Source organism: Prionailurus viverrinus, chromosome D2 (assembly GCF_022837055.1).
Source record: "Prionailurus viverrinus isolate Anna chromosome D2, UM_Priviv_1.0, whole genome shotgun sequence".
Lineage (NCBI taxonomy): Eukaryota > Metazoa > Chordata > Mammalia > Carnivora > Felidae > Prionailurus > Prionailurus viverrinus.
In genome coordinates, this window is record NC_062571.1 from 76,642,029 (window position 1) to 76,666,894 (window position 24,866).

At 41.8% G+C, this 24,866-nt stretch overlaps 1 protein-coding gene across 4 annotated transcripts in view; it reads left to right on the top strand.

Annotated features, from left to right (window-relative positions):
• The first annotated feature begins 266 nt into the window (after positions 1-266).
• INPP5F (inositol polyphosphate-5-phosphatase F) overlaps positions 267-24,866 on the top strand; it is a 98,494-nt gene continuing 73,894 nt past the window's right edge. For 3 of the 4 annotated variants that reach the window (XR_007145237.1, XM_047824638.1, XM_047824639.1), the window contains exons 1-2: positions 267-578; positions 21,793-21,873. Coding sequence is in view for 3 of the 4 variants with exons in the window: in XM_047824638.1 (XP_047680594.1) it covers positions 482-578; positions 21,793-21,873 (178 nt within the window). In the remaining variant the exon portion in view is untranslated. The remainder of the gene's footprint in view (positions 579-21,792; positions 21,874-24,866) is intronic. The other variant, XM_047824637.1, reaches the window with a different exon arrangement.

The following is a 24,866-nucleotide window of genomic DNA, read 5'->3' on the forward strand; positions in this document are numbered from 1 at the left end:
GTGAAGGAGGGGGAGAGGAGGGAGAAGGAAGAGCCTGAGGGGAGGAGCCAGGAGAAGAAACCCCGGAGAAGCTGGAGGAGAGGGCGGCGGAAGGGACAGGAAGAGGAGCCGAGAGGGAAAAGGCGCGCGGCGGAGACAGGGAGGAGGAGGAGCCTGGGAAAAGCCGGGGGAGGAGCCAAAAAAGAGGGTGGAGCCTGGAGCCGGGGGAGGTGCCAGAGGCGGGGCCGGGAAAGAGGCGGAGCCGAGGGAGAGGCCTCCAAGGCCACCGCCGCGGCCGCCGCCGGTGCGCGTTCTTCTCCCGCGGGCCTGGCCGCCGGGGCGTTCCCTCAGCCGCCGTTCCTCGAGGCGTGGGTTCTGGCGGCCCCAGTCGACTAGTACGCCCCCCGCGCCCCCCGCGGGTCGCCGCCGCCGGGGCCGGGGGCCGCGGAGACCTGGGCGCGCCCGGCCGCCGCCGCTGCCTCCCTCGGCGCCTGGGGCCGGCATGGAGCTCTTCCAAGCCAAGGACCACTACATCCTGCAGCAGGGCGAGCGCGCGCTGTGGTGCAGCCGCCGCGACGGCGGCCTCCAGCTCCGACCCGGTGAGACTGGCGGCGCGGGGTGGCTTCGGGCCCGGTGCGGCGGGGCGGGGTGGGGGGCGAGGAGGGGGCGCGGCCGGGCCCCTAGCCGCGGGCAGCCCGGCGGCCGCCGACTGCGGCTCAGGCGCGCGGGGCGGGGCGGGGCGGGTGCGAGGGGAGGCGCACGAGCTGTCATTATTTCCTGGCGGGAGGGAGCGCTTGCCTCGCCCCTTCCCCTCCGCGGGGGACAAAGGGCCGGCGACCCTCGTCCCTCCGAGCGCGCCTCCGCGTCGAGATCCGCTCTGCTGCCGGTGGGGAGCGGATCCGAGCTGAGTCGCGGGGTCGGAAAGTTGGGGCGAGGTGCGCCTGGCCTTAGAGGCCTCTTCCACTCTGGAGCGGTTCTGGCACGTTCTCTGAGACAAGTTCTGGGTTCGGATCCCGTCCGGATCTCAGACCAGAACCGACGCACCAGCTCAGTGGAACGTCCTGCCGGAGCTTCACTCCCTGTTGACGTCTGTGTGTTTCTGGTCCTTTCTTGTTAAAGGTGTGACTTCCTTCTGCCTACCTCGTAAGCACCCGATTTAAAGCACCCTTTCTTTGATTTTAGTGTTACGGTTGAACTGCATCGTAATGTTAAACTTTTAATACTTTTGTACGACTCAGTATTGTGTGATACAGGATGTGTCGTGGGGCCACATTTGGGTGTCATATAAGCTGTTAGGAGATGCCTAAGTCTGCAGCGATGAGTTTGTGTTAGGAAAGTTAGTTGAGAGTGGTGAGTTAAATAGAGCAGTCCCTGCCCTCAAAGAGCTGACAGTCCAGGACGCGGTTTCCTTTATTGGGGGGCGGGGGAGGGGGAGGATCTCAGTGCACCTCTCCTTTGAGGTTCCCAGTTATTTTTTCCTGAGAACCTCCGAGAGCTTTCATTTTAGGAGAAGTGAGAGGACAGGGCTCTTTAAAGAAATAGCCAGAACATTTAAAATTTATTTGTAATTCTGTGTGTATTGTAGACAAGAATTACATGGTATGAATTGAGAAGTATAGAAGGTCCAAATGAGCTTTTTCACATGACAGCTGTTAGTGTTTATAACAACATGGTTTCCTCGGACCTTTTCCCTTAATAGGTTATTCCCATTCCCCACAACAACCTTACAAAGCAGGTGGTGGTATTCTCTTTTTCAGGTGAGAAGACGACAACGTGTGAAACTTGAGTGACTTGCCTGGGCTCACAGAGAGAGCCTGCCAGAACGCTTTCTGGCAGGTTCCACTGCTTTCTTATGGGGGCCTGCTAGTTGATTTGTGAGAGCAGTGAAGGAGAACTTATTATTTTTTCCTAGGCTCTGGCTGTATTTTCCTGCAATTACATTTTATTTCCTCTACTCAGAGTAAAGACAAACTACCACACTCAGATAAGGTTCCTGATGATCTTGGGACAGAAGTTGCTGTAGACAGGATAAATTTGACCAGTCTCCAGTCATTCTCTTCTGTGTTTTTTCTGATTTGACCATTTGCCTAACACCTCCCACCCCTCTGCCCCTCCAGTTGGAGTAAGGCTTCAAATGCCCCTTGAAGAAAGGTAGATTGCAAAATTCTCCAGGCTAACAGCCGACCCTTTAGATTCTTAGGGCTTGGCTATTACAACTGGATGAACTTGAGATCATCTCCAATTCATCCGGCAGAACAGTTTTCTGTGGCGCATTTCCTGGACTATAAAATGAGGGTTGGGCTTTGGAGTCCTTGTACATAAAATATGTTTAAAACAGCACTAATTTGTTCGGTGTTTGTTCAGTGTACATCTTGGAGGACAAGAATTAATGTGTTTCATAAAAAACAGCTCTCTAGGTGGTCACCTGTGAATTTGGGCAGTGGATTGAGACCTATATAAATAGGGTGGACTTGGTTGTTTCCATTTCTAGGGCTAGTCTCTCCTTTCTGTTGGCCTCTAAGATTGGACAGAGGTGAACCAAGCTGGTGGGATTGCATGCAAGGAAGTAAGGTCATGGAAGCCTTGAGAATAGGAGGGGTTTTAAGTGAATTATTTGTCTTTTCTTTGGTTTGTGTTTGTTTCTTGTGCACAAGAGGCTCTCCAATCCTAATGGTTGCTTGGGCATAAATTACTCAAAGTGAAGTAAGTCAACTCTTCTTGTATGCTTTCAGTGGAAGGCTACCGAAACACCTACTTCTGAGCTCAAGAAGCTCAGTGAGTCACAGGCGTAAGCCTTTAATGAATATTCACAGGGTAATGTGGGCCTAGATTTTGTATTAAGCCATGTGGTTTGAATTACTGTTTATATATCCAAAGTCCATATCAGAAGGCAAATTAAAAGTTTTTTTCCTGAATAAAATGACTGTAGTCTGTGCAATTAAATTCATATCACTTCTGAGGATATAGCAGACCACAGACAGAAGGAGACTAAAAATCTAGAGGAAGGAAGAGGCCATTATGTTTTTGAAGTAACAGCTTGTTTTGATCTTCAGGTGTGTTCAAGTGTAGCCAGTGAATAAAGAATCCCGTGCACTTAACTTTTCCAAATAGTTTTTCCTATCCAGTACTCAAGGTCCTTTCTAAAGAATGGCTATTAATAATGGTATTTTAATTGGATAAGTTTTTCAGATCTTTTTCTATAGAATCATTTAATATTGTCTTCATTTTATTGGCTCTTTTCCCTCTGCTTTTATGGACAGCTTTGCTATTGTTTGTAATGACAGCATTTAAAATCTTTCATTGCTTCCTATTGGCTATTTAACTGAATGGGTTACTAGCCAACTCCTTTTTTCTCTTCCAAAGGGCAGTATTATAAAACCAAAAAAAGCCTGTGGGCATTGTGGTTTTTGTTTTCGGCTATTGAACCACCTGAAACGGGACCTGTCTTTTTCCTAGAGACATCAAAAGAATCTGTATTGATATTTAAAGTTAAACGACCATTTCCTTGGCCTGGAATGTTTGTCAGCCCCTTTTCCTGCCTCATTTATTCTGTTAAGTCCCTGCTCAGATACCGCCTCCCCGCTGTGCTCACCCAGGCCCACATCCCTGGGGCAGAATTACTGGTCACCTTTATTGTGTTTCTAGGTGCTTTATACACTTAGTACACACTTTGATTATAGCCCATACTGCCTCACATGGTAGTACTTTGCTTACTTCTTTCCTATTGGACAGCGTATTCCCCAAGGCAAGGACTTTACTCATCTTGGAATGTGGGCTTTAGAGTAGTTAGGATGAAGAAGGCATTTTTGGTTGAGTTGAGCTAAAGTCCGGGTTTTCATATATTAAAAAAAAAATTAAAAAAAATAAAGTCCGGGTTTTCTCTCAGTGATATCATTGCCATAAAAATAGGATGTTGTGTTATGCTTAATGTTCATTTTAAGCCCTGTTTTGAATATCTTCTAATTGGGGCAGAAAATCTCTGTCCAGCAGGGTGATGAAATAACCACGAGAAAAGGTGTATTTCCACTTGTGTTATTTTTCTACCTGATTTAGTATCACCTTTTTTTTTTTTTTTAATCCCTGTGGTAGTATTCCCTATTTTCTTAACATTGCTTAAATTTTTCAGTTTTTTCTTCTAGCTAAACACTTGAGTGCTGTCATTTTTTAATTTTTCTGGTGTTTCCACTTTTTTAAGGGTAGTGAGGAGTCTGTATTCATACATAGCAACTGCTTTTTGGTGGATGCTTTTGTCTTGCAAGGTAATGACTACCAGAGATTGTCTTATGTTCTGCCAGGGAAAATGATAAAGCTCCGTGTGAATATTCACTAATCTTCCTAGAGTGGTGTTTTACTATCTGAGAATAAGGATTATAATTTAAAGACTTAAAAAAAGGAATATAAAACAGTCTACTATTGGGGAAGGGTGATAAGGTCTTATCTCTTTAGTCTTAAACATTGCTGCTACTAGCCTTGTGGCTTTGTCTGATATGACGGGTGTTATGTAATTTCCTGCTGAGTATTGGTTCATTCTATTCTGAGACTGAGTGACCATGAAAAGATGAGAGCGAGCATCTGTCATATACATAACATTCATAAGCCTGTAAACTATATTTATAGTTATGATACTCTAATGAATACCAGAGAACATTTTTTTTTGGAGGGGATAGTGGCTCTCAGAATTCACAGAAACGTTTAAAAGTGTTCCTGTTCTTTGTCGAGTTATTTTTTGATGAAAGTTATTTTTAGTATGCCATATGAAGTTAACTTTTTTTGAATGAGAAATTGTAGCTCTGGAATTGAAATAACATAGAACTTTTATCTCTTTTCAGGAATCGTATTTTATGAAACTGTATTCAGTTTATTTAGAGTTTTTTAGTGTCATTTGCTGTTTACTTGGGAAAAAAAAGATTTTTGAACTTTATCTTTTTTAAACACCACGTTTACTAAAAATTCACAAATTACCACGACAAAATGTAATTGGGCATTTTGATTTAAAATTGGATTATTAAATCTGTTGTAAAAATATTTTAACCATTTTGTTGAATAACTAGGCTTTTTCCTGGTGTCTTTAGTCTTCAGTTTCCTTTAAGCCGTTTATCAGTTTTATACCCCAAACCCCTTTTCTCCCGTATTTTATATTTCTAACAAGCTAGCAGTTAGATTGTACATTTATTTTTATGAACATTTATGCGTGCAAGATAGAAAAGACCGCTGTTTCTACTCCCCCACTTCTTTAGCTTAAAAAAACCTAGTTTTTCTAAGGTGACTGATGACCTTTGCAATCAAGTTTTATAGATTGTGGGAAGTTTTTGTGCATATTTTGTTGTCTACATTGTCAACCGAGATTAATCATAGTAATAGTAACAGCTTTTATTTATTAAGCATTTTTCTGAATCAGATAGTGTTCTGAGCCCTTAACACGTACTGTTTTATTTCATCCCCACAATAAACATCAGGAGGAGGGTTTATTATTATCCTCATTTCATAGGTGAGGAAACTGAAGCACAGAGAATGAATTTGTCCAAGTTCAAAGAGTAAGAGAGTTAGGCTTCTAACCCAGTATATGACTGTAAAGCCAAATTTTCCCCAGTATTGACAAAAATGTTTTATAAACCTTTCTACCTTCTTGACTACAGTTATAGGATTTATATTTTAATGGTAATATCTGGAATGTATCTTTCGCTATCATAATCATTATAGGGTAGCGTATGTAGAGAGTAAAAGAGCCTCACATGTCAGAGCATGCACATTGAGAAAGGATCTATGTAGAATGAAAGGCTGATAACTGGGACTACTGGTCAGTCTTTGATCCTACCCCTGCCCTGACTCCTTGTAGCAGAATTAGTTCATGTAGTACAGGGAACATTGTTATATAATTGACTAATTGTTTTTCCAGTTAGGGTCCGTTTATCAGGTTTCTCTTCGGTTCTTAGAACATCTGCATTTTGGGCAGGGAATAGATACAGGGTAGATCTTTGAGCAGAAACATCGATATGTACTGGATGGGAACTATTTCAGCCAGTGATGAGCAACCTGAAGCCTTTCCCAGTCTGCTGTCAGGAGTCCTAGATCCAATTTCACAGGCATCCTTTCAGAGCACGCAGAGCAGAGAGGGAGTGGAGGAGAAAACGTCTTCGGGGCAGCCACCTTCAAAGAGGGGAAGAACCTCTGTAGAGTCCCTGGTTCCCAGATGCTTGGGCTGTGACCAGGCCTTAGCCAGCAGAGGCCAGGACTTGCCAAAGGCTGGTTTCAGGAGAGGCAGTCTCAAGGCCTTTTAGGCTAGAGCATTCAGGTGCCAGAAACCAGGGAGCCCAGACAGCTTGGTTTTTGAGAAATTTGGTTGCATTGGTGCTGCTCCCCGATGCCCAGCAGCTTGACTCCCCTTTGTCCTAACTTCCCAGGCTAATAACTCAGCCCAAAGAAGAAGGACATGTTGGAGGCACCTGGGTGGCTCAGTCGGTCAAACATCTGACTTCTGCTCAGGTCATGATCTAGCAGTTTGTGAATTCAATCCCCACATCAGGCTCGCTGCTGTCAGCCTGTCAGCACAGAGCTCACTTCAGATCCTCTGTCCCCACCTCTCTTCTGCCCCTCCCCTACTTGTGCTTTCCCAAAATATAAATATTAAAAAAAAAAAAAGGAGGTGTAGATTTATAGTTATTTCTCTAGCACCTGGCCCATAGCAGGTCTTCTGTAAAAACTATATTGAATGAATTGAAAGGATTCTGGTCCCTGGTCAACCCTGGGTACCCCGAGCAACAAAGGGTCTGTTGGGAAGATTAAATGGAGAAGATAGGAACAGAAGACTAGAACACTGCCTGTCTTGACAACAGCAAAAACAACAAAAAACGTGCTAATTTCTCATTGTCATTTTATTCATGAAGGGAGGAATCGGACTTTTAAGTCTGGAATTCAATAAATCTCTTCTGTCTTTGAATGAAAATAAATGGGATGTGAAGACATTTTAATTTTTCTTGAACTGGCCATTATGCAAAAACCACAAATCGCTTGTTGCTAATTTTGGTCCTTGTGATTTATGACAAAATCGGGTTGTCCTTGCTTTGGCAGCACAGACGAGACAAAATTAGGTGATGTATTTGCAGATAGATACTAGACTATTAGCAAATCAAACTAGTTTGTGCTGTTGAGTGGATTCTCAGAGCCATAGGCTAACTTTGGTGTGGTTTCATGGGGGTTTAAATGTGTTGGGTCTTTGTAAGCAGTATCTCTCTATGAGTAAACTGTAAACTGTTCTATTTCTGTTCAAAAAATTTTTTTAATGTTTATTTTTGAAAGAGAGAGAGAGTGAGCGTGAGCAGGGGAGGGACACAGAGAGGGAGACACAAAATCTGAAGCAGGCTCCAGGCTCCGAGCCGTCACCACAGAGTCCCACGCGGGGCTTGAACCCAGGAACCGCGAGATCATGACCTGAGCTGAAGTTGGATGCTTGACCGGCTGTGCCATCCAAGATGCCGTGTTCAAATGTTTTAAAATATAACTTTTAAAAATCTAGTTTTGCAAACACAAGTCCTGAGAAGTGACAGCAATGTCCTAGAACCTCTAACAATTACCTGTTAGCAAGTCTGAGTTATAATCATTATGTATTAACCGACCATAATTGAACTGAGAAGAACATTTGGAGTATGTTTAACAAAATAGAGAAATAATACATTTTTTAAATCATCAGTAGCTGTTGATAATATGTTAAGTAATAATGCATTAATAGTATTTTTCAACTGATGATAAACCCTGAACGTTTAGCATTATAGTACTATCACAACACATACTGGTAAGATCTTAATTAAATCTCGTGCTCTGTTAGGATGACTCATTTTCCGGTTGCTGTGAGACCCTTAAAGAAACTGCTCTCATTCACAAAAAAGCATCCACTCCTGGTTGCTTTCTTTGGTAAGCCTGGTTGAATGAAATACAGGTTGATTTTAGGTCAGTGTTTCTTGTTGTTATTTCTTTTAAGGTAATTCATTTTATCTCAGGTCGATTCAACTTTAACCAGGCATTTCTTTAACTTTATAGTGGGATATTTAAAAATACATTTTCTTTATGAATCTTACTTAAAAAATTTTTTTTTTTTTGTAATGTTTTTATTTATTTTTGAGACAGAGACAGAGCATGAGCAGGGGAGGGGCAGAGAGAGAGGGAGACACAGAATCCAAAGCAGGCTCCAGGCTCTGAGCTGTCAGCACAGAGCCCGACGCGGGGCTCGAACTCAACGGACTGTGAGATCATGACCTGAGCTGAAGTCCGATGCTTAACTGACTGAGCCACCCAGGCGCCCCTATGAATCTTATTCTTTGAAACAGCTTTTCATTTACACCAAACTTCAAATTTCACAGTTTCTGCCATGGTCAGTGTCTACAATTTGAAACAGTCACAGGATCTGAAATATTAGGAAATTTTAAACATTGCCATAATGTTTTTAATTTCAGTAGTCTGCATGTATGATATTAATGATGCTTCTGAGTATCATTATACTTCGTTTTTATGCCAAGTATAAACGTTCTTCTCCCTATTTCAGACCCTCAGGAGACAGAACAAATTGTTGAATAGAGTAATAGTTTGCTACTGTCCCTTCTGGGTACTTCCTGAGCTCCAGGATTCGATTCTTTCTAGTAGCTGTTACATTTATCCCCCTTTACCTCTTTACAGTGCACATCTCCCTTGATTTACAATGGGGTTACGTCCTGATCACCCCTCATAAGCTGAAAATACCATAAGTCGAAAGCGCATTTAATATACCTAGCCTACCAAACATAGCCTAGCCTACCTTGAACATGCTCAGGACACTTTAGTTAGCCTACAGTTGGGCACAAATCCTCTGACGAAAAGCCTATTTTATGATCAGGTGTTGAATATCTCCTGTAATTTGTTGAATACTATACTGAAAGTGAAGACAGAATGGCTGTATGGGTACAGGATGGTTGTTTCGGGTGTGGGTTGTTTACCTGTGGGGTCACGTGGCTGACTGGGAGCTACAGGTACCCGTGACTGCCCAGCAGCCTGAGGGTATGGTATTGTGTAACACTAGCCCAGGGTGGGGGGGGGGGGGGGATCGAAATTTAAAATACAGTTTCTACTGCATGTATATTGCTTTTGCACCATTGTAAAGTCAAAGTCGTAAATTGGACCGTCGTGAGTGGGGGACCATCTGTATTCCCTTCTCGCAGAGAAGCAGCCTCACTTTTCCCCCTCTAATTTAGCATTCTTTTTGTCTCCTTCCAAATTATATTAAGTCTGAAATTCTGTGAAGTTATTTATTCTCTCAACATTTATTGAAGACCTGTCTACTGGACACTGTGCCAAAGAAAAAGATGGATAAAATGCTATACCTTAGCCGAGGGTATGGTCCAATGAGGGAGAGACACACAGGATTCTAGAGTGACAGGCTCTGTGACAGAGATGTACGGCCCAGCTCTGTGGGAGGCTTGAGTTGGGTATTGAAGTTCGAGGTTTTAGTGTTGTCTTTTTTTTTTTCCCCACAAGATGGTGAAAATCTGTTTTTCTTCCTAGTAAAAGGAATAGGAAGAACGGTGCCCTTTTATTTGGTTCTGTGAAGTTTCTACCAGCTGTAAATAGTCTGATTGTATGTCTCCTATAAAAGTGGGAAGCCCTGGAAGAAACTGGCTGTATACCTTAGTAGACTGCTATGGACTTTATTTCCTGGCCAGACTTCATGCTTTGTAAGCACACTGCGTTCTAATTGGATATCTAAAAAAAAGTTGATAATGGCCAGACTGAAGTAGTCCGGGCTCCCCCCCCTACCTCCCACCCACAGACACTCTGCTGTGTCTTTGTTTTTTGATCTAGAAGCAGTTCATTTGAGGCCAGCTAAGGTGGCAAATCCTAGATCTGATGGTGGGTTTGAAGGCGGAGCTTTTTGTTGGTGAGGGCCTGTGGGGGGGAGAATGACACAGACCATCCTAGATGGAAGGGGTCAGCTTTGAACAAACTTTCCAGGAAAAGCCAGGAAATTATTTAAACACCAGCTGGGAGAAAGGTTGTGTCTATTTAATAATTGAAGTGCTAATTTTATGCATCTTGGTTAAGAGCTCTAAAATGAGGGAAGAATGGGTGCCTGGGTGGCTCAGTTGTTGGGCTCAGGTTATGATCTGGCAGTTCACGAGTTCGAGCCCTGTGTCGGGCTCTGTGCTGACAGCTCAGAGCCTGGATGGAGCCTGCTTCGGATTCTGTCTCCCTTTCTCTCTGCCCCTCCCCTGCTCATGCTCTGTCTCTGTCTCTCTCTCTCTCTCTCTCTCAGAAATAAACATTAAAAAAATTTTTTTTAAAGAAATAAGATGAGGAAAGAAAATACCAATTATTAGCTCTGATTTAGCTTTCAGGATCCCATTTCTGAAAGATCTATCAAAGAACTGTTTTGGGGAGCACAGAAGGTGAGGGGTCTATCCCACCCAACACAATGCTGTTCCTTGGGTAACGCATTATGAGTTTACTGTTCAAGGATTTATCTAATCCTTATTTGACCTGATCATATCGTCAGCTTCTTAAGGTAATGAGTTTGGAAAATTGCAATTTAAGCTGTACTTGCCTTCATTTATTCTCAAACCAGGTATCTTAGACATGTATCAGACCAGGTCTTTTAGACATGTATCTCCTGTGCTGGTATTCTGAATGCACTGTGAAGTCCACACCTTTCATAATTCTATACATTTCCAGCAGGTCCTCCCATGACCTGATTACATTGTCTGACCTTTCACACACAAAAAAGTTGTTTTTTTTTCCCTTTTATTGTCCTCTGTTCTTTTTCGATGTGCACTGGCCTTCTCTTGAGATGGGACAACTGGGACTTTACGTGTCAGAGAATCATAACAGTTTTTTGATTGGTTATTGGTAGAGTTTAAAAAACAATTTCTGATACCCTTCATGATCATGGTCAAAACTTTGTGGCTCTGTTGCTGCACCATAATTAGATCCCCGTTTTAATAGAAAAGTCTGAAAATTCTTAAGATCCCTTTCCTAAGTAGTGTCTCTCATCTTTTAAGTATATGGGTAATTTTTTGAAACATTTTTTTTTTTTTTAAGTCTGTTTATTTTGGGAGAGAGTGAGAGAGCACAGCGGGCTCGCACATGCACACGAGCAGGAAGGGGCAGAGAGAGAGAGAGAGAGAGAGAGAGAGAGAGAGAGAGAGAGAATCCTAAGCCGTACTTTATTTCATGGAAGTATTTAAAGTCCTACATGGCACAGGCATCCTCTATGAATCAAAGTGATTGATAGAATAAAATTACTAATGCAGGTTCCACCCAGTAACCTATAATCCCTTAGACGAGTAATTCTCAATCGGCCAGTACATTAGAATCATTTAGGGGAGATTAACAAAATACCTATGCCAGGGCCCCACCCTGACCAACCGAGTCAGACCCTCTGAAGGGGTGGGGCCCAGGCATCCACATTTTCTCAATGAGAAGCCAGGGTCAGTAACCAGTGAGTTGGGAGTTCACATGGGGAAATCACCAGCTGCTGGAACTTCTAAATTGGGTTAGCTCTTTAGCTTGCTTAATGCTGGAAAATAATTACCATTAGTTCAAAGAAACGTGTATCCAACTTTGCATTTCTAAGATGGCACCTGAGTGAAATTATTCCCTAACCTGTTTCCTTGCATCATTCTGAGAACTGAGGCATGGATGAGCTACTGATGGGAACTTTCAGTTCCTCATTGTAGAACCCTTTTCCTCATCTGACTTTGGTATTGGTGATTGTCTTTCAGAGCAGTAATATCCTTTGTCTTTAGCAGGAAATGAAACTTGGGTCTGATTATTTATGCATACCCTCATACCTTATTTATTTTTTCTTTTTTTTTTTTTTAATTTTTTTTTCAACATTTATTTATTTTTGGGACAGAGAGAGACAGAGCATGAACGGGGGAGGGGCAGAGAGAGAGGGAGACACAGAATCGGAAGCTGGCTCCAGGCTCTGAGCCATCAGCCCAGAGCCCGACGCGGGGCTCGAACTCACGGACCGCGAGATCGTGACCTGGCTGAAGTCGGACGCTTAACCGACTGCGCCACCCAGGCGCCCCTATTCTTTTTCTTAAAGACACAAGTGAAACTGCCTATAAACGTTAGTAGATGTGTGACACCCAGGCTTCTCTAGCCAGGGCTGAGGGAGCGCCAGGCTCTCTGGGCTCTTGGAATGAATGACTCATGCTCTCTGCAGGCATACAGTAGTTAATCACTTGTTTTCTGTATACCAGGAAGAGGAGGGCATGTGAAAATAGAAGCCATGTGCTGCCAAAGGGGCCTGAAATAAGAGTGGAAATGTTGACCTAATGGGTCAAACAATTGAGCTATGACAAAATACCCAAATATCTTTGGGTGTATGTTACTTTAATTATTCCACTACATTAAATTTGGTGTTATTTCAAAAGTGCTATACTTTTGCAATTTGTAAGCAACTCTACTATCTTTGAAATTCCTAAATTTAAGAACCTGTTTGCAAATTTCAAATGTTTCTCTTTCAAATTTGTATGACACATTGGACCATCCCTTTCGAAGGAGCGATTAGAAAGCAGTCTGTTGGAGCACATCAGTTACATGGCTGTTCTTTGTGGAAGGGTGGTAGAGGCCCATTGGTCATATTCTCTGCCATACCATTGCCTTCTGCCTCCAGAGTAGCCGTTCATATTGGTGATAGGATGTCCATTACCGAGTGTAGTTGCTACATATGCTTAGATTAATGTCATCTACATGTGTCCTCTGTACAAGCAGACTTCTGCTAATGCCAACTTTTATTTCCTTAGTGAAGAGTGACAGGTTAAACACACACACATTTTGAAGTGAACTGTGTGCAAGGTACCCTACCAGGCGGCAGAGTCCCAGCAGTTTTAAAGACATACTGAGCTCCCCTCTTGTGCCAGGTACATTGCCTCTTTAGGCCTTCCTCTGTTGTTTTGTCTCATCTGTACGTTGGCAAGGGAAGCCATTTTAAGTTAGCTTAAAGTTTCCTCGAATTTTCAGGCGAGTCTCCATTGTGAGAAATCACACCTGCATTATTATATTTATTGAAAAGTAAATGCTTTTAGTATTAAGAGTGCCTATTGCAAAATGCTGGTCTTTTGGGGACTTCCTTTATTTTTTTTTTAATTTTTTTTTTTTAACGTTTATTTATTTTTGAGACAGAGAGAGACAGAGCATGAACAGGGGAGGGTCAGAGAGAGGGAGACACAGAATCCGAAACAGGCTCCAGGCTCTGAGCTGTCAGCACAGAGCCCGACGTGGGGCTCGAACTCACGGACCGCGAGATCGTGACCTGAGCCGAAGTCGGCCGCCCAACCGACTGAGCCACCCAGGCACCCCTGGGGACTTCCTTTAAAAACAGTATAAACAGGGGTGCCTGGGCAGCTTAGTCGGTTAAGCATTCAACTCTTGATTTTGGCTCAGGTCGTGAAACTGAGCTCCTGAGCTGAGCATGGAGCCTGCTTGGGATTCTCTCTCTCTCCTCTCTCTGCCCCTCCCCTCCACCCCTCAAAACTAACTAACTAAATATGGTAAAAACAAATGTTAGTCTTTTTAAATTTTTTTTTTCAGCGTTTATTTATTTTTGGGACAGAGAGAGACAGAGCATGAACGGGGGAGGGGCAGAGAGAGAGGGAGACACAGAATCGGAAACAGGCTCCAGGCTCTGAGCCATCAGCCCAGAGCCTGACGCGGGGCTCGAACTCACGGAGCGCGAGATTGTGACCTGGCTGAAGTTGGACGCTTAACCAACTGCGCCACCCAGGCGCCCCTAAATGTCACTGAAGATAATACTGAAATAACATTGAAGATAAAGTTGGTAGGAGAAATCCATTTTCCACTTCAATCTTTCACACTTGCTTTTACTTATTTATTCATTTGGTTCAATAACTATTAAATGAGTGCCTGCTACCAGTGGCAAATAGGCATAGAATTAATAAACTGGTAAGTTGAAACTTAACAATTGGCCCTTTAATTGGTTAGTTGAAATGATACATTTTCACCTGAGTGGCTCAGTCGGTTAAGCGTCTGACTTCTGCTGAGGTCATGATCTCACAGTTTGTAGGTTCGAGTCCCACGTTGAGCACTGTGCTGACAGCTTGGAGCCTGGAGCCTACTTTGGAGTCTGTGCCGCTCTTGCTCTCTGCCCCTCCCCCACTCATGCTCTTTCTCAAAAATGAATAAAATTTAAAAAATAACCTATACATTTATTATAATGTTATTTAATTATATAATATATAATATACAATTATTATATAGATTATTATAATTATTATTAGGAGTTATTTCTACCTTTTTATGTTTCCCATTATGTACATGTGGTTTTGTTTTTTCTTTTTCCTCCCACTTTTTCCTGTCTTCCATCGGATAGCTTGAATTTTTGTCAGGTGTCTTTCTGTTGCTGATGAAAAGTTATACAATACATTCTATTTATATTTTTCTGTGTTTTTTTATGACTTAGGACCCAGTACTTATTTTCACATACATAAGGAAAGTGTACCAATATTCATGTCTTTTTCCCAAGCATGTTTTTACCCCTTTGTTAGGTTTTTACCTCTTGTAGATTCTCCCTCTGTCCTGTGTAGAGGATTTAGGAAAGGGAGGAAGTTGGCCCTGGTGCTCAATTTGCCATTTGGACCCAAACTGGGTTGCTGGGACTGAGGCCGGACACCCAGTTGTGAGCTGCGTGTTTCATGTTCTGAGGAAACAGGATTCTGGGGGCGTATCTAGGCATTGCTATATTCTCATAAAATGTTCATTACTCTGAGAAGGCTTTTGGGAATTCTGGTCCTACCATAAGATTTAATAAGTAAAAACTTTGAAGTTTTTTTTTTTTTTTCCTTTTTGCTTTTCCTCTTTAAAAAAAAAAAAAAAACAACAACAAACCATATGTATACCTTGAAATAATCTATGGAACTATTTGAGTGGTAGGAACCTGGAATTTTAAACACTTACATTTCCCGACTCGAGCTAAAAGTTATTGAATGTTGATGTGCCAGACGTTGTGTTGGATGCTTTCTCATGATTCTCTCTCATTTGATCCTTATTAAGTACCCTACAAGTTGGATGGGATTTCCATTGACAGCAGAGGAGTTATTGCTGAGAGGGGTTCAGAGACAGCTGTGGAGCTGAGACTCTTCCCCTGGGGCACGGAGCACAGGCGTTACCTCATCGTGCCCGCATCTCTGGACTCTGTCTCATCTCCTGGTTCCGGTGTCTGCCCAGGCTGCTCTTGTGCACCTGGCCCTGTCCTGTCACCTGGATCTCTGGCTGTAGGCCCGTCCTCTCATGTCCATCCTCTCCACGCTGGTCCTAACATTCAATCTCCAATGCAAATCTGCCCCATCTGGATGGAATGACCCCTGCATTTACTCTCTGTTGTCCACCCCCAACTTACAGCTCTCTGCCCCACAGTACCAAACTATCTAGAGTCCTCACCACATTCAGTAAATATTTGCATGCTTGTTATGTGTGAAGCAGCCTGTCAGATGCACCGCTGATGAGAGCGTTTTTAATGATCTAGATGGGGGAGGTCTTGGCCTGGACAAGGATCATGGCAGTGGGGTTGGAGACAAGTGAAACATTCATCAGATATTGAGGAGTAAATCGATAGGACTTGGGGTGGAAGAAAAACATTTTGGATGACTCCCAGGTTCTGACTTGTGCAGCTGGAATGATGTTGGTGAGCTGAAAGGCCTGTTCCAATGTAAAGTGAGGGTATTACACTCAAGAACGTCTTGTAGGGAAACTTACGGTGTTAGAGGTACATTAAAAAAGAGCCCTGCACTAAGTGGGAAGTGGTATTCTGATTTTGACAAGTCTGTGTTGTATTTGGTACAGTCAGCCCTGATATCTTTATCTGAAATAGACCAAGTGACTTTAACTTTGCCACTTTAAGTAGTGAATCACTGTGTGATTCAGTGTAAGTTACCTGACCTCAACTTGCCTCTCCATTCCACGCTGTATCTTCCTTCATTTGTCCATTCAGCATTTTGGAACCTGCTGTGTACCGTGTATTGGGGACATAAAGCTAGATGAGACTAGGTCTCCGTGAACTTCGTGTTCAGGGAGATAGGGAAGTCAGTAATCAGATGCATTAGACCAAAATAAGGTGCCATGATAGAAATAAGCACAGGGTTCAGGAGGCCACAAAAGAGTGCCTAATCAGTTCTCCTGGGGGGTGGAGTGGGCATTGTGTCAGGGAACACCAGTGACTCTTGTTCTAAGTCTGGAATGAAAAGCAGGCAGAAGTGGGTGTGGAGCAGCATTCCAGACCCAGCCTGCACACACTTCTGGGTGGTTGCGGGAAGGCCAGGGTGCTGGGGGGTAGGGAGGGGGCAAGAGGAGGGTAGACACCAGCCAGACCAGCCCCTGCAGCCCTTTCTGAGGAATTTGGACTTTGTCCCTAAGGCTGGAGGAGTGGAAGTGATACGTTCGGATTATTGATGTTCATATTTATGCTTTTCTAATACCTGCTGTAATTTCTTTCATAATATTAATGTTAGACAAACCAGATTTTAGGGCAAAGGGCAACATTTAAAATAAAGGCAGGTGGGTGCCTGGGTGGCTCAGTCAATTGAGTGTCCGACTTCAGCTCAGGTCATGATTTCATGGTTCGTGAGTTTGAGCCCTCCATCAGGCTCTCTGCTGTCAGTGCAGAGCTCGCTTCAGATCCTCTGTCTCCCCCTACTCTGCCTTCCCCTGCTTGTGTGTGCATGCACTCACTCTCTCAAAAATAATAAACATTTAAAATAAAGGCCGTTATTACATCCTGATAAACAGCAGTTCACCAGGGAAGGTGTAATAATCCTGAATGTGTATCTGCCTGACAGCACAGTCTCAAAATGTGAAAAAAAAAAACTAAGGGAAAAATGGAAAAATATACACAAAGTATAAGGTTATAAAAATAAGCCCTCTCTCAAAAACTTTTTGGTGAAACAATCAAAAATATTAGTACATACACGAGTTGGGCAAAATAATCAACAAAGTTGATGTAATGAATCCTCACCCTAAGGTTAAATAGTATGCTCAAATGTTTGAGATCCATAATAAGGAACACTTGTTAAATTATGACCTAGTGAGCACATACTTATATGTGTGTACCAGAAACAAAAGTTTCATGAAATGTTTCTCTTTACCTGGTGCAATTTCCCTATTTTCTGTTCTGTTCAGTTTCATTGATGTTAATGTTGATCTCATTATACAAAATTGATTTCATGACCCACTAATGGATTGACACCTTTTTTTCTTGAAAACACTGAGTTTCATGCACACATAAAACATTTAAAAATTGACTTTCTGGATTCCCTTCACCAAGCCAAGCCTCTGGTGCCCCTCTCCATCTCCCTCCGAACTTCCCTCCCCCCTGCTAAAGCAAAGATGACTTTGACTCCTGCTTTTACTGAGTCAAGGCCATCTGATCTATTCATTTGCTGCTTCTCCAGTGCTATATTTAGCTTTTCACCTTCTCCCAGACTTAGAGAAAGGTAGTGACCTTCCTTTCCAAGGGCAACTTTTACACCTGTACTTTGATTTCATCATCTTCTGTTTTCTTTTCCTCCTTGAATATCTCCTCTGGTTCTTATTTCTCCTTGATTATTACATTAGGAACTCAGTGTTGTTTTTTTTTTTTTAATTTTATTTTTTTATTTTTAAAAATTTACATACAGGGGCGCCTGGGTGGCGCAGTCGGTTAAGCGTCCGACTTCAGCCAGGTCATGATCTCGCGGTCCGTGAGTTTGAGCCCCGAGTCAGGCTCTGGGCTGATGGCTCAGAGCCTGGAGCCTGTTTCCGATTCTGTGTCTCCCTCTCTCTCTGCCCCTCCCCCGTTCATGCTCTGTCTCTCTCTGTCCCAAAATAAATAAATGTTGAAAAAAAAATTTACATACAAGTTAATTAGCATATCGTGCAACAGTGATTTCAGGAGTAGATTCCTTAGTGCCCCTTACCCATTTAGCCCATCCCCCCTCCCATCACCCCTCCAGTAACCCTCAGTTTGTTCTCCATATTTGAGTCTCTTCTGTTTTGTCCCCCTCCCTGTTTTTATATTATTTTTGTTTCCCTTCCCTTATGTTCATCTGTTTTGTCTCTTAAAGTCCTCATAGGAGTGAAGTCATATGATTTTTGTCTTTCTCTGACTAATTTCACTTAGCAGAATACCCTCAGTTCCATCTACATAGTTGCAAATGGCAAGATTTCATTCTTTTTGATTGCCGAGTAATACCCCATTGTATATATATACCACATCTTCTTTATCCATTCATCCATCGATGGACATTTGGGTTCTTTCCATACTTTGGCTATTGTTGATAGTGCTGCTATAAACTTGGGGTGCACATGTCCCTTTGAAACAGCACGCCCGTATCCTGTGAATAAATGCCTAGTAGTGCAACTGCTGGGTCATAGGGTAGTTCTATTTTTAGTTTTTTGAGGAACCTCCATGCTGTTTTCCAGAGTGGCTGCACCAGCTTGCGTTCCCAAGGAACTCAGTCTTAACGGGTTTAACTGGCTCTCTCTGGATCGCAAAGATTATCTGTGACTATTTTCAGTCATTAGAGCACAAAATGTGGTCATCCTTATAGTTTTTCCAGTTTTTTTTTTTTTAAGTTAAAATTTTCTTGAATGGCTAATGTGTTCTTGTGGTTCAAAATGCCAAAGATGGAAAAGGGTATTGAATTAGGAGGTTCTCACCGACCTTTTCTTCCAGCTGTTGTATACCCTGTCCTTTCTGCCCTGCCCCCTCTCCTTCTTCTCCCACTCAGAAGAGCTGTTTCAATGTCTTTTTTTACTTACTATTTTCCCATCCTTCCCTGGCTTTCTTTGAGGTGTTTTCTGTTAACCTCCTGCGCAGTCCTCACTTACTGTCCACCCCACCCTCAAGCTATGTAGCTCCAGGTCCCGTCCGGCTAAGACCCTTGCAACAATCATCTAGTTGTTCCTTTCCCTACTCTCAGTCTCCGCCTCCTGTCAATACTGTCAGCTAATCCCTGGCTGCAGTCTTGTTTTATTTATGCCATTATCTGCCTGCCCTGGTCTCCAGGAAGCACACGCTCATTAGTTTTTTATTCACATCTCGCCACAATTGGCCTCACTTTACTTTTTCCAGTCTTATCAATCCACATCGTCACCACGCCATTGGTCTTCTGTTCTAGACAGCTTGTTCCTTTATTTTTATATCTACCTATGTAGCCTGGTACAGTGCCTGGTCCCTGGCAGGTACTTGATAAGCATTTCTCCAGTGAAGGGACACATTCCAGAACAAACTTTGCACTTTCCTCTGCGTTATCTATTTATTTATTTTTTTTGCTGCTTTACTTATGCTTCAAGTTCCGCTTCTTCTGTGTAACTGTTCCTGACTGCTTTACCTCTAACTTTGTTTCCTCTTTCTTATTGCTATAGCTCATTTGGTCCCAAAGGATAGAGTCACAAAATTGTGGTCTGTTCATTTGAGGTCAAGGTGAAGGGTTATGGGTGATTGGAGCTCTTTGCTTGGAGGGGCATCTGTGTTGGCAGATGTTGAGACTTGGACTGCCTGATAGAGATTCTGGCACACTCTTTGAAAAGAAATCAGGGTATTTTTAGTCTACACACCAGCGTGAATTCCAGTAGAGTTAAGCTTTTAAAAATTCACAAAGATAAAATTAATAAATATTTAATACTGGGTAAAGAACAGCTTTTTAGGTGTAAAGATAATGAAAAAAGGTTGTGTATAAAAATTAAGAAATGAAAACATTTGTAAATATGTCAGAGTTGATGTCTTTAATATAAAAGGGACTCAAATCAATAAGGAATATAAAAAAAGTGTTAGAAAATATGAATAGCAAAATCATAGAAGAAACATAAGCCAGTTTTATAATTAGAAGTTTAATTTTATCAGCAATGAAAAGAAAATAAACATCATTTAGGCAATGGATGCCAGCAAATGAGAACAATTTAAAAAAAATTCTGAATGGCCACAAGCGTGTTTTAAAACAAGCATTTTTATATGTTTCTGGCAGAAATCTTAACTTGGTATATAACCTTTGTAGAAAGCAATTTGGTAATATTTGAATATTTGAATTGAATATTTAAAATTTTTTTGTTTTCGCCTACGAATTTCATTCCTAGGAATCTGCCCTAAAGCTGTTAATTAGGGAGGCAATACAATATTTGCATAATGTTCATCATTTATTACAGTATATTTTAATAATAGGGACAAACTAGAAATCACTTAAATGCCCAAGAGTGAGGAAGTGCTTCCTGTGGTGGAAAATTACGTAGCTGTGACGTTATAGTTTTGAAGAGTTTTTTTTTTTTTCTTAAGTTTATCTATTTTTGAGAGTGAGAGAGAGAAAGCACAAGTGGGGGAGGGGCAGAGAGAGAGGGAGAGACAGAATCCCAAGCAGGCTCTGCACTGTCAGCATAGTGCCCAACATGGGGCTCGATCTCACAAACTGTGAGATCATGACCTGAGCTGAAATCAAGAGTCAGACACTTAACCCACTGAGCCACCCAGGTGCCCTGAAGAATGTTTTAAAGACATGAGACAATACTCATGTTATAAGAAAAACAATTTGCATATACTGCTATATTTGCAGTCTTGTGATTTGGTATGCACACAAAGTATGACCTTAAACATAGCAAAATAAGTTATCTGGCTGGTGGAATGGGAGTGATAAAATACTTTTTCCCAATTTTGTACAGTATTACTTTTATAGTAAGAATGCATATTACTTAAAATGTAAATATCTTCTTATTGGTTAGTTCCATGTATAGGTTCTGTAGCAGGATGGTTAAGAGCACAGACTGTGAGTCATGCAGGTCTGCTTTGAATTGCATTTCTGCCCAAAGAGGAGTCAACTTCATATGCCTCCCACTGAGTAGATCATTAACAACAAAGACATTTAAGATACAGTAGTCAAAACTCAAATGAATTTGGAGACTATGAACTATTGAGTCTGTAATTACCCTGTGAGTTATAGATTGGTTATAAATTTCACTAAAATAAAATTTAAATGGTAATAATTAAAATGTAATTTAAATTTCCTGCTAAGACAAATATTGTTTTCATTCTTGGTAATTTTTTCCAGCTATTGAGTTACCATTAGAGCTACATTTATCTCCGTGTATTTAACAGACTTTTGCAACCTGGGTTTCTCTCACAAGGGAATTAAGCCCTGACGTTCTCACACATCCACTGTGTGTAATGAATTAGCTTCTTGTCTGGTCGTGGAGAATAATATCAGTTATGTGCCATTCTTGGGAGAATTGAGAAGAGTCACCAAAGCGTTGCGTTCTGTTCTGTTCTAAGGACCCCTGATTGGGATGCCTGGCACATGGTAGACACTCAGGAAATGGCAGTGGTTCTTACTGCCTTTGCCAGAGAAGTCACATAAAAGAGCACTGGCTTTCTGGATTTCTTTGCTTGGTGTAAGCTTCTTTGGGAAAACATATTTTCCAGAGTGTGATCCAGCAAGTCGACATCTTTGTGGCTGTTTCCCAGGCCTTGTCTTTGAATCTGGGACTAGCTATGGGCCACAGGATGGTTAGAGAACTCCTCTAACTTGCCCTCTTGCAATGTACCAGCCTCTTTCCTCCACTGCAGGGCGCCAAAGTACTGCCTCCCATCAGAGTAGAATTTCGGCTTGTCATTTCTCTCCCCATCACGTCCTGATGTCAGAAACCTTAATTCAGACCTCGGAGTTAATGCTTTTTCACAAATTGCTTTACAGTTCTGGATGTTCATAACTGCCCTTTGGGGATGTTGATCATTTAGAATAGGCTGCTATTGTTTTAATATGTTTTCTGATGAATATTTTCTCATGATTGCTTCTTATTTTATTTTAGCTACTGATCTACTTCTTGCCTGGAATCCCATTTGTTTGGGATTGGTAGAAGGTGTTATTGGGAAAATTCAGCTTCATTCAGGTATGTTTCTATCAAGTCCTTAAATTTGTCAAATTTAACGTGGCATCCTATGATATTTTCTTCTTTGAGAATGAATGTGGATTCTGTTATGGCTTTGATTCCTTTGCCTTAATTTTAGGTCTGCCCAAAGTAGGTAAAGTTCCATGTAAGTTTCATGAAATAAAAATAAAGCTTGAGGGAGGAGGAGGGATAATTTTACAACCCTTTCTTCCTCTTAAAGAAAAATAAAATTGAATACCTACTATGTGTCAGGAATTATGCTAGTTGGTAGAACGCAATAGTGAGAAAAAACTGACCTGTTTTCACCCTTGTTGTGGAGCTTACAGTTTGGGAAGACAGATATCGGTCAGTAATCACTGAAATAAATATGAAATTGTCTGATAATTGTGGTAGGTGCTCTGACAAAACTACACAAACTGCACTGATTTCAAGGGAGAGGGTGGTAGGACTAAGACTGCACAGATAGGCACGTGGCAGGCCATGACTGGCCTACTTTGGTCAGCTGTCCATCCCGGATGCAATCAACTCTGGCTTAGGAAGGGCATGGTTCTCTTAGCATGCAGTGTGGCCCTTTCCAGGGCAAACTGAGGAAAGGTCTAGGTTATTCACCAGACCCTTGCTTCAAAGACAGACACTTGTATCTGGGGTTCAGAGGGAATTTTGTTGATGAGAAAAGAGATGTTTTATAGGCAGGTTCCAAAAAGTCCTGAAAAGGACTAACTGAAATATTTTAAGTACTATATTTAAATATCTATTTTTCCTTTGGCATCAGTTTTAATGAGTTAAAAACTATAGGCAGCTTTACCATAATTACTGTGTAATTGGGAGCCTAGCTACCTCTGTAGTATGCCCTTTTTTACTCTTCTAAAATAAAATTGTTGCGGGGCACCTGGTTGGCTCAGTGGGTAGAGTGTGTGACTCTTGATCTCAGGGTTGTGGGTTCAAGCCCTACATTGGATGTAGAGATTACTTAAAAATAGAATCTTTAAAAAATAAAATAAAATTGTTATGCATTTGGGAGCTTGGTTGCTTTCTCTGTGTTGTAAAGCACCTATTACTGGAGACCATCTAATTTTCCTTTGTTAGATTCTTTGGTTGTTTTTTAAAATTTGTTTTTATCGGGACACCTGGCTGGCTCAGTTGGTAGAGGATGTGACTTGGAGTCATGAGTTTGAGCCCCACGTTGGGTGTAGAGGTCACTTAAAACAATAAAATTAAGTCTTAAATAAATTTTTTATTATGAAATGTATCATAGATAAAAAAGCTATTTATTATAGACGTACAGTATAGGTTGTAAAACATACATATATCTGCCACCCAAATTGAGAAATGAAACATGACCAAGGTCTTTGGATCCCTCACTGTGCCTTTCTCCAAGTGTATCCTGCTTCCTTCCCTTCAAGAGCACCTATTATTTTATTTTTAAGTGGGCTCTACACCCAGCGTGGAGCTGAGATCAAGCCCTGAGCTGAGGTTAAGAGTTGGACGCTTAACCTACTGAGCCACCCAGGTGCTCATAGAGCACCTACTATTTTTAATTTTGTGTTTATTATTCCCTTGATTTTCATTACTGCTTTTATTACATATGTATCCCTAAGTAGTAAGTTGCTAAGGTTTGTATTTGGGGACTTTACTATTAAGCTGTTTGTGGGTTTTTTTACTTCTTTTTTTCCCCGACTTAATTTGATGTTTTTGAGATTTATCCATGTTGATATATGAAGCTTTAGTTTTTTATTTTCACTATTGTATGAATATATCCTAAATTTGTCCTTTTTCCTGTCATTGGGTAATTGTTTAGGGGGTTATTTTTGCTGTTAGAAATAGTACCACGGGGCACCTGGGTGGCTCAGTCAGTTAAGTGTCCAACTTCGGCCCAGGTCATTATCTCATGGTTCGCAAGTTTGAGCCCCGCATCAAGCTCTGTGCTGACAGGTCAGAGCCTGGAGCCTGTTTTGAATTCTGTATCTCCGTCTCTTTCTGCCCCTCCCCCATTCTCTCTCTCTCTCTCTCTCTCTCTCTCTCTCTCAAAAATAAATAAACATTAAAAAAAAAGGCATTGTTGAATATTCTGTCTTTGGTAGTTTTATAATTCTGTGGTACAAGGAGAAAAGCATTTAGACATTGTATAACCATGCTAAGTATTTTAGTAACATTCTCCTACCTGTCCACATTTACATAAATATATTTTTAATTCATTTATATGCTGACAGGATAATTTCATAGCTGAGTGTTCTGAGCTAAAACTCATTTTCTATTGTTTAAATGAAGCTTATGAAACTTTTGAGTTATTTTTCTTCAGTTTCAGTCACATCCTACAGCAGTGAATAAATCACTGAAATCAGGAGATCTGGATCCAAGCTTTATTTCTTAGCTTTGAGAAATAGAGGGGGTTGCTTAACATCTGTTTTGTTTACCTATTGCTAAGACCCTGGGATTTAATGCCTTAAAACAACAACATAAAATATCACATGATACTATGGATTGACCAAGCAGCTCTTCTGCCCTTTCTCTTCTGTCATCTGGTGTCATTCATGTGACCATGTCCACCCAGGATTTTGCCTGCGGTATCTGTTTTCATTCCAGGGGCATCTCTGCCCGTGTAAATCCTCTCTTACACACAAGGCCTCCCTTAGGTCCTCTCTCTCTCTCTTGGATACCTGGACATTTTTCCAAGGTGGTGGCTGAGTGCCAAGAAGACAAGTGTCAGTATGAGAAGGTTTATCGAGCTTGCTAATATCCCATTGGCCAAAGTAAGTCCCATAGCCAAGTCCAGAGCCAACATTGGAGGAGACTTTACAAAGCTTGTATCCCAGGAGGCTGATTCACTCTGGCCACCATGCCCATGAGCCTCTGCTTTGTAAGCTGTAAAACAAGATTAAATGAGGTAATATACCTGGAGGTACTTAATAAATTATCACTATTTTATTAAGCCTCTTTTGGTTGCAAAAATAAACCTATCAGCATACAGAAAACGAAGTTTTATTAGAAACCCC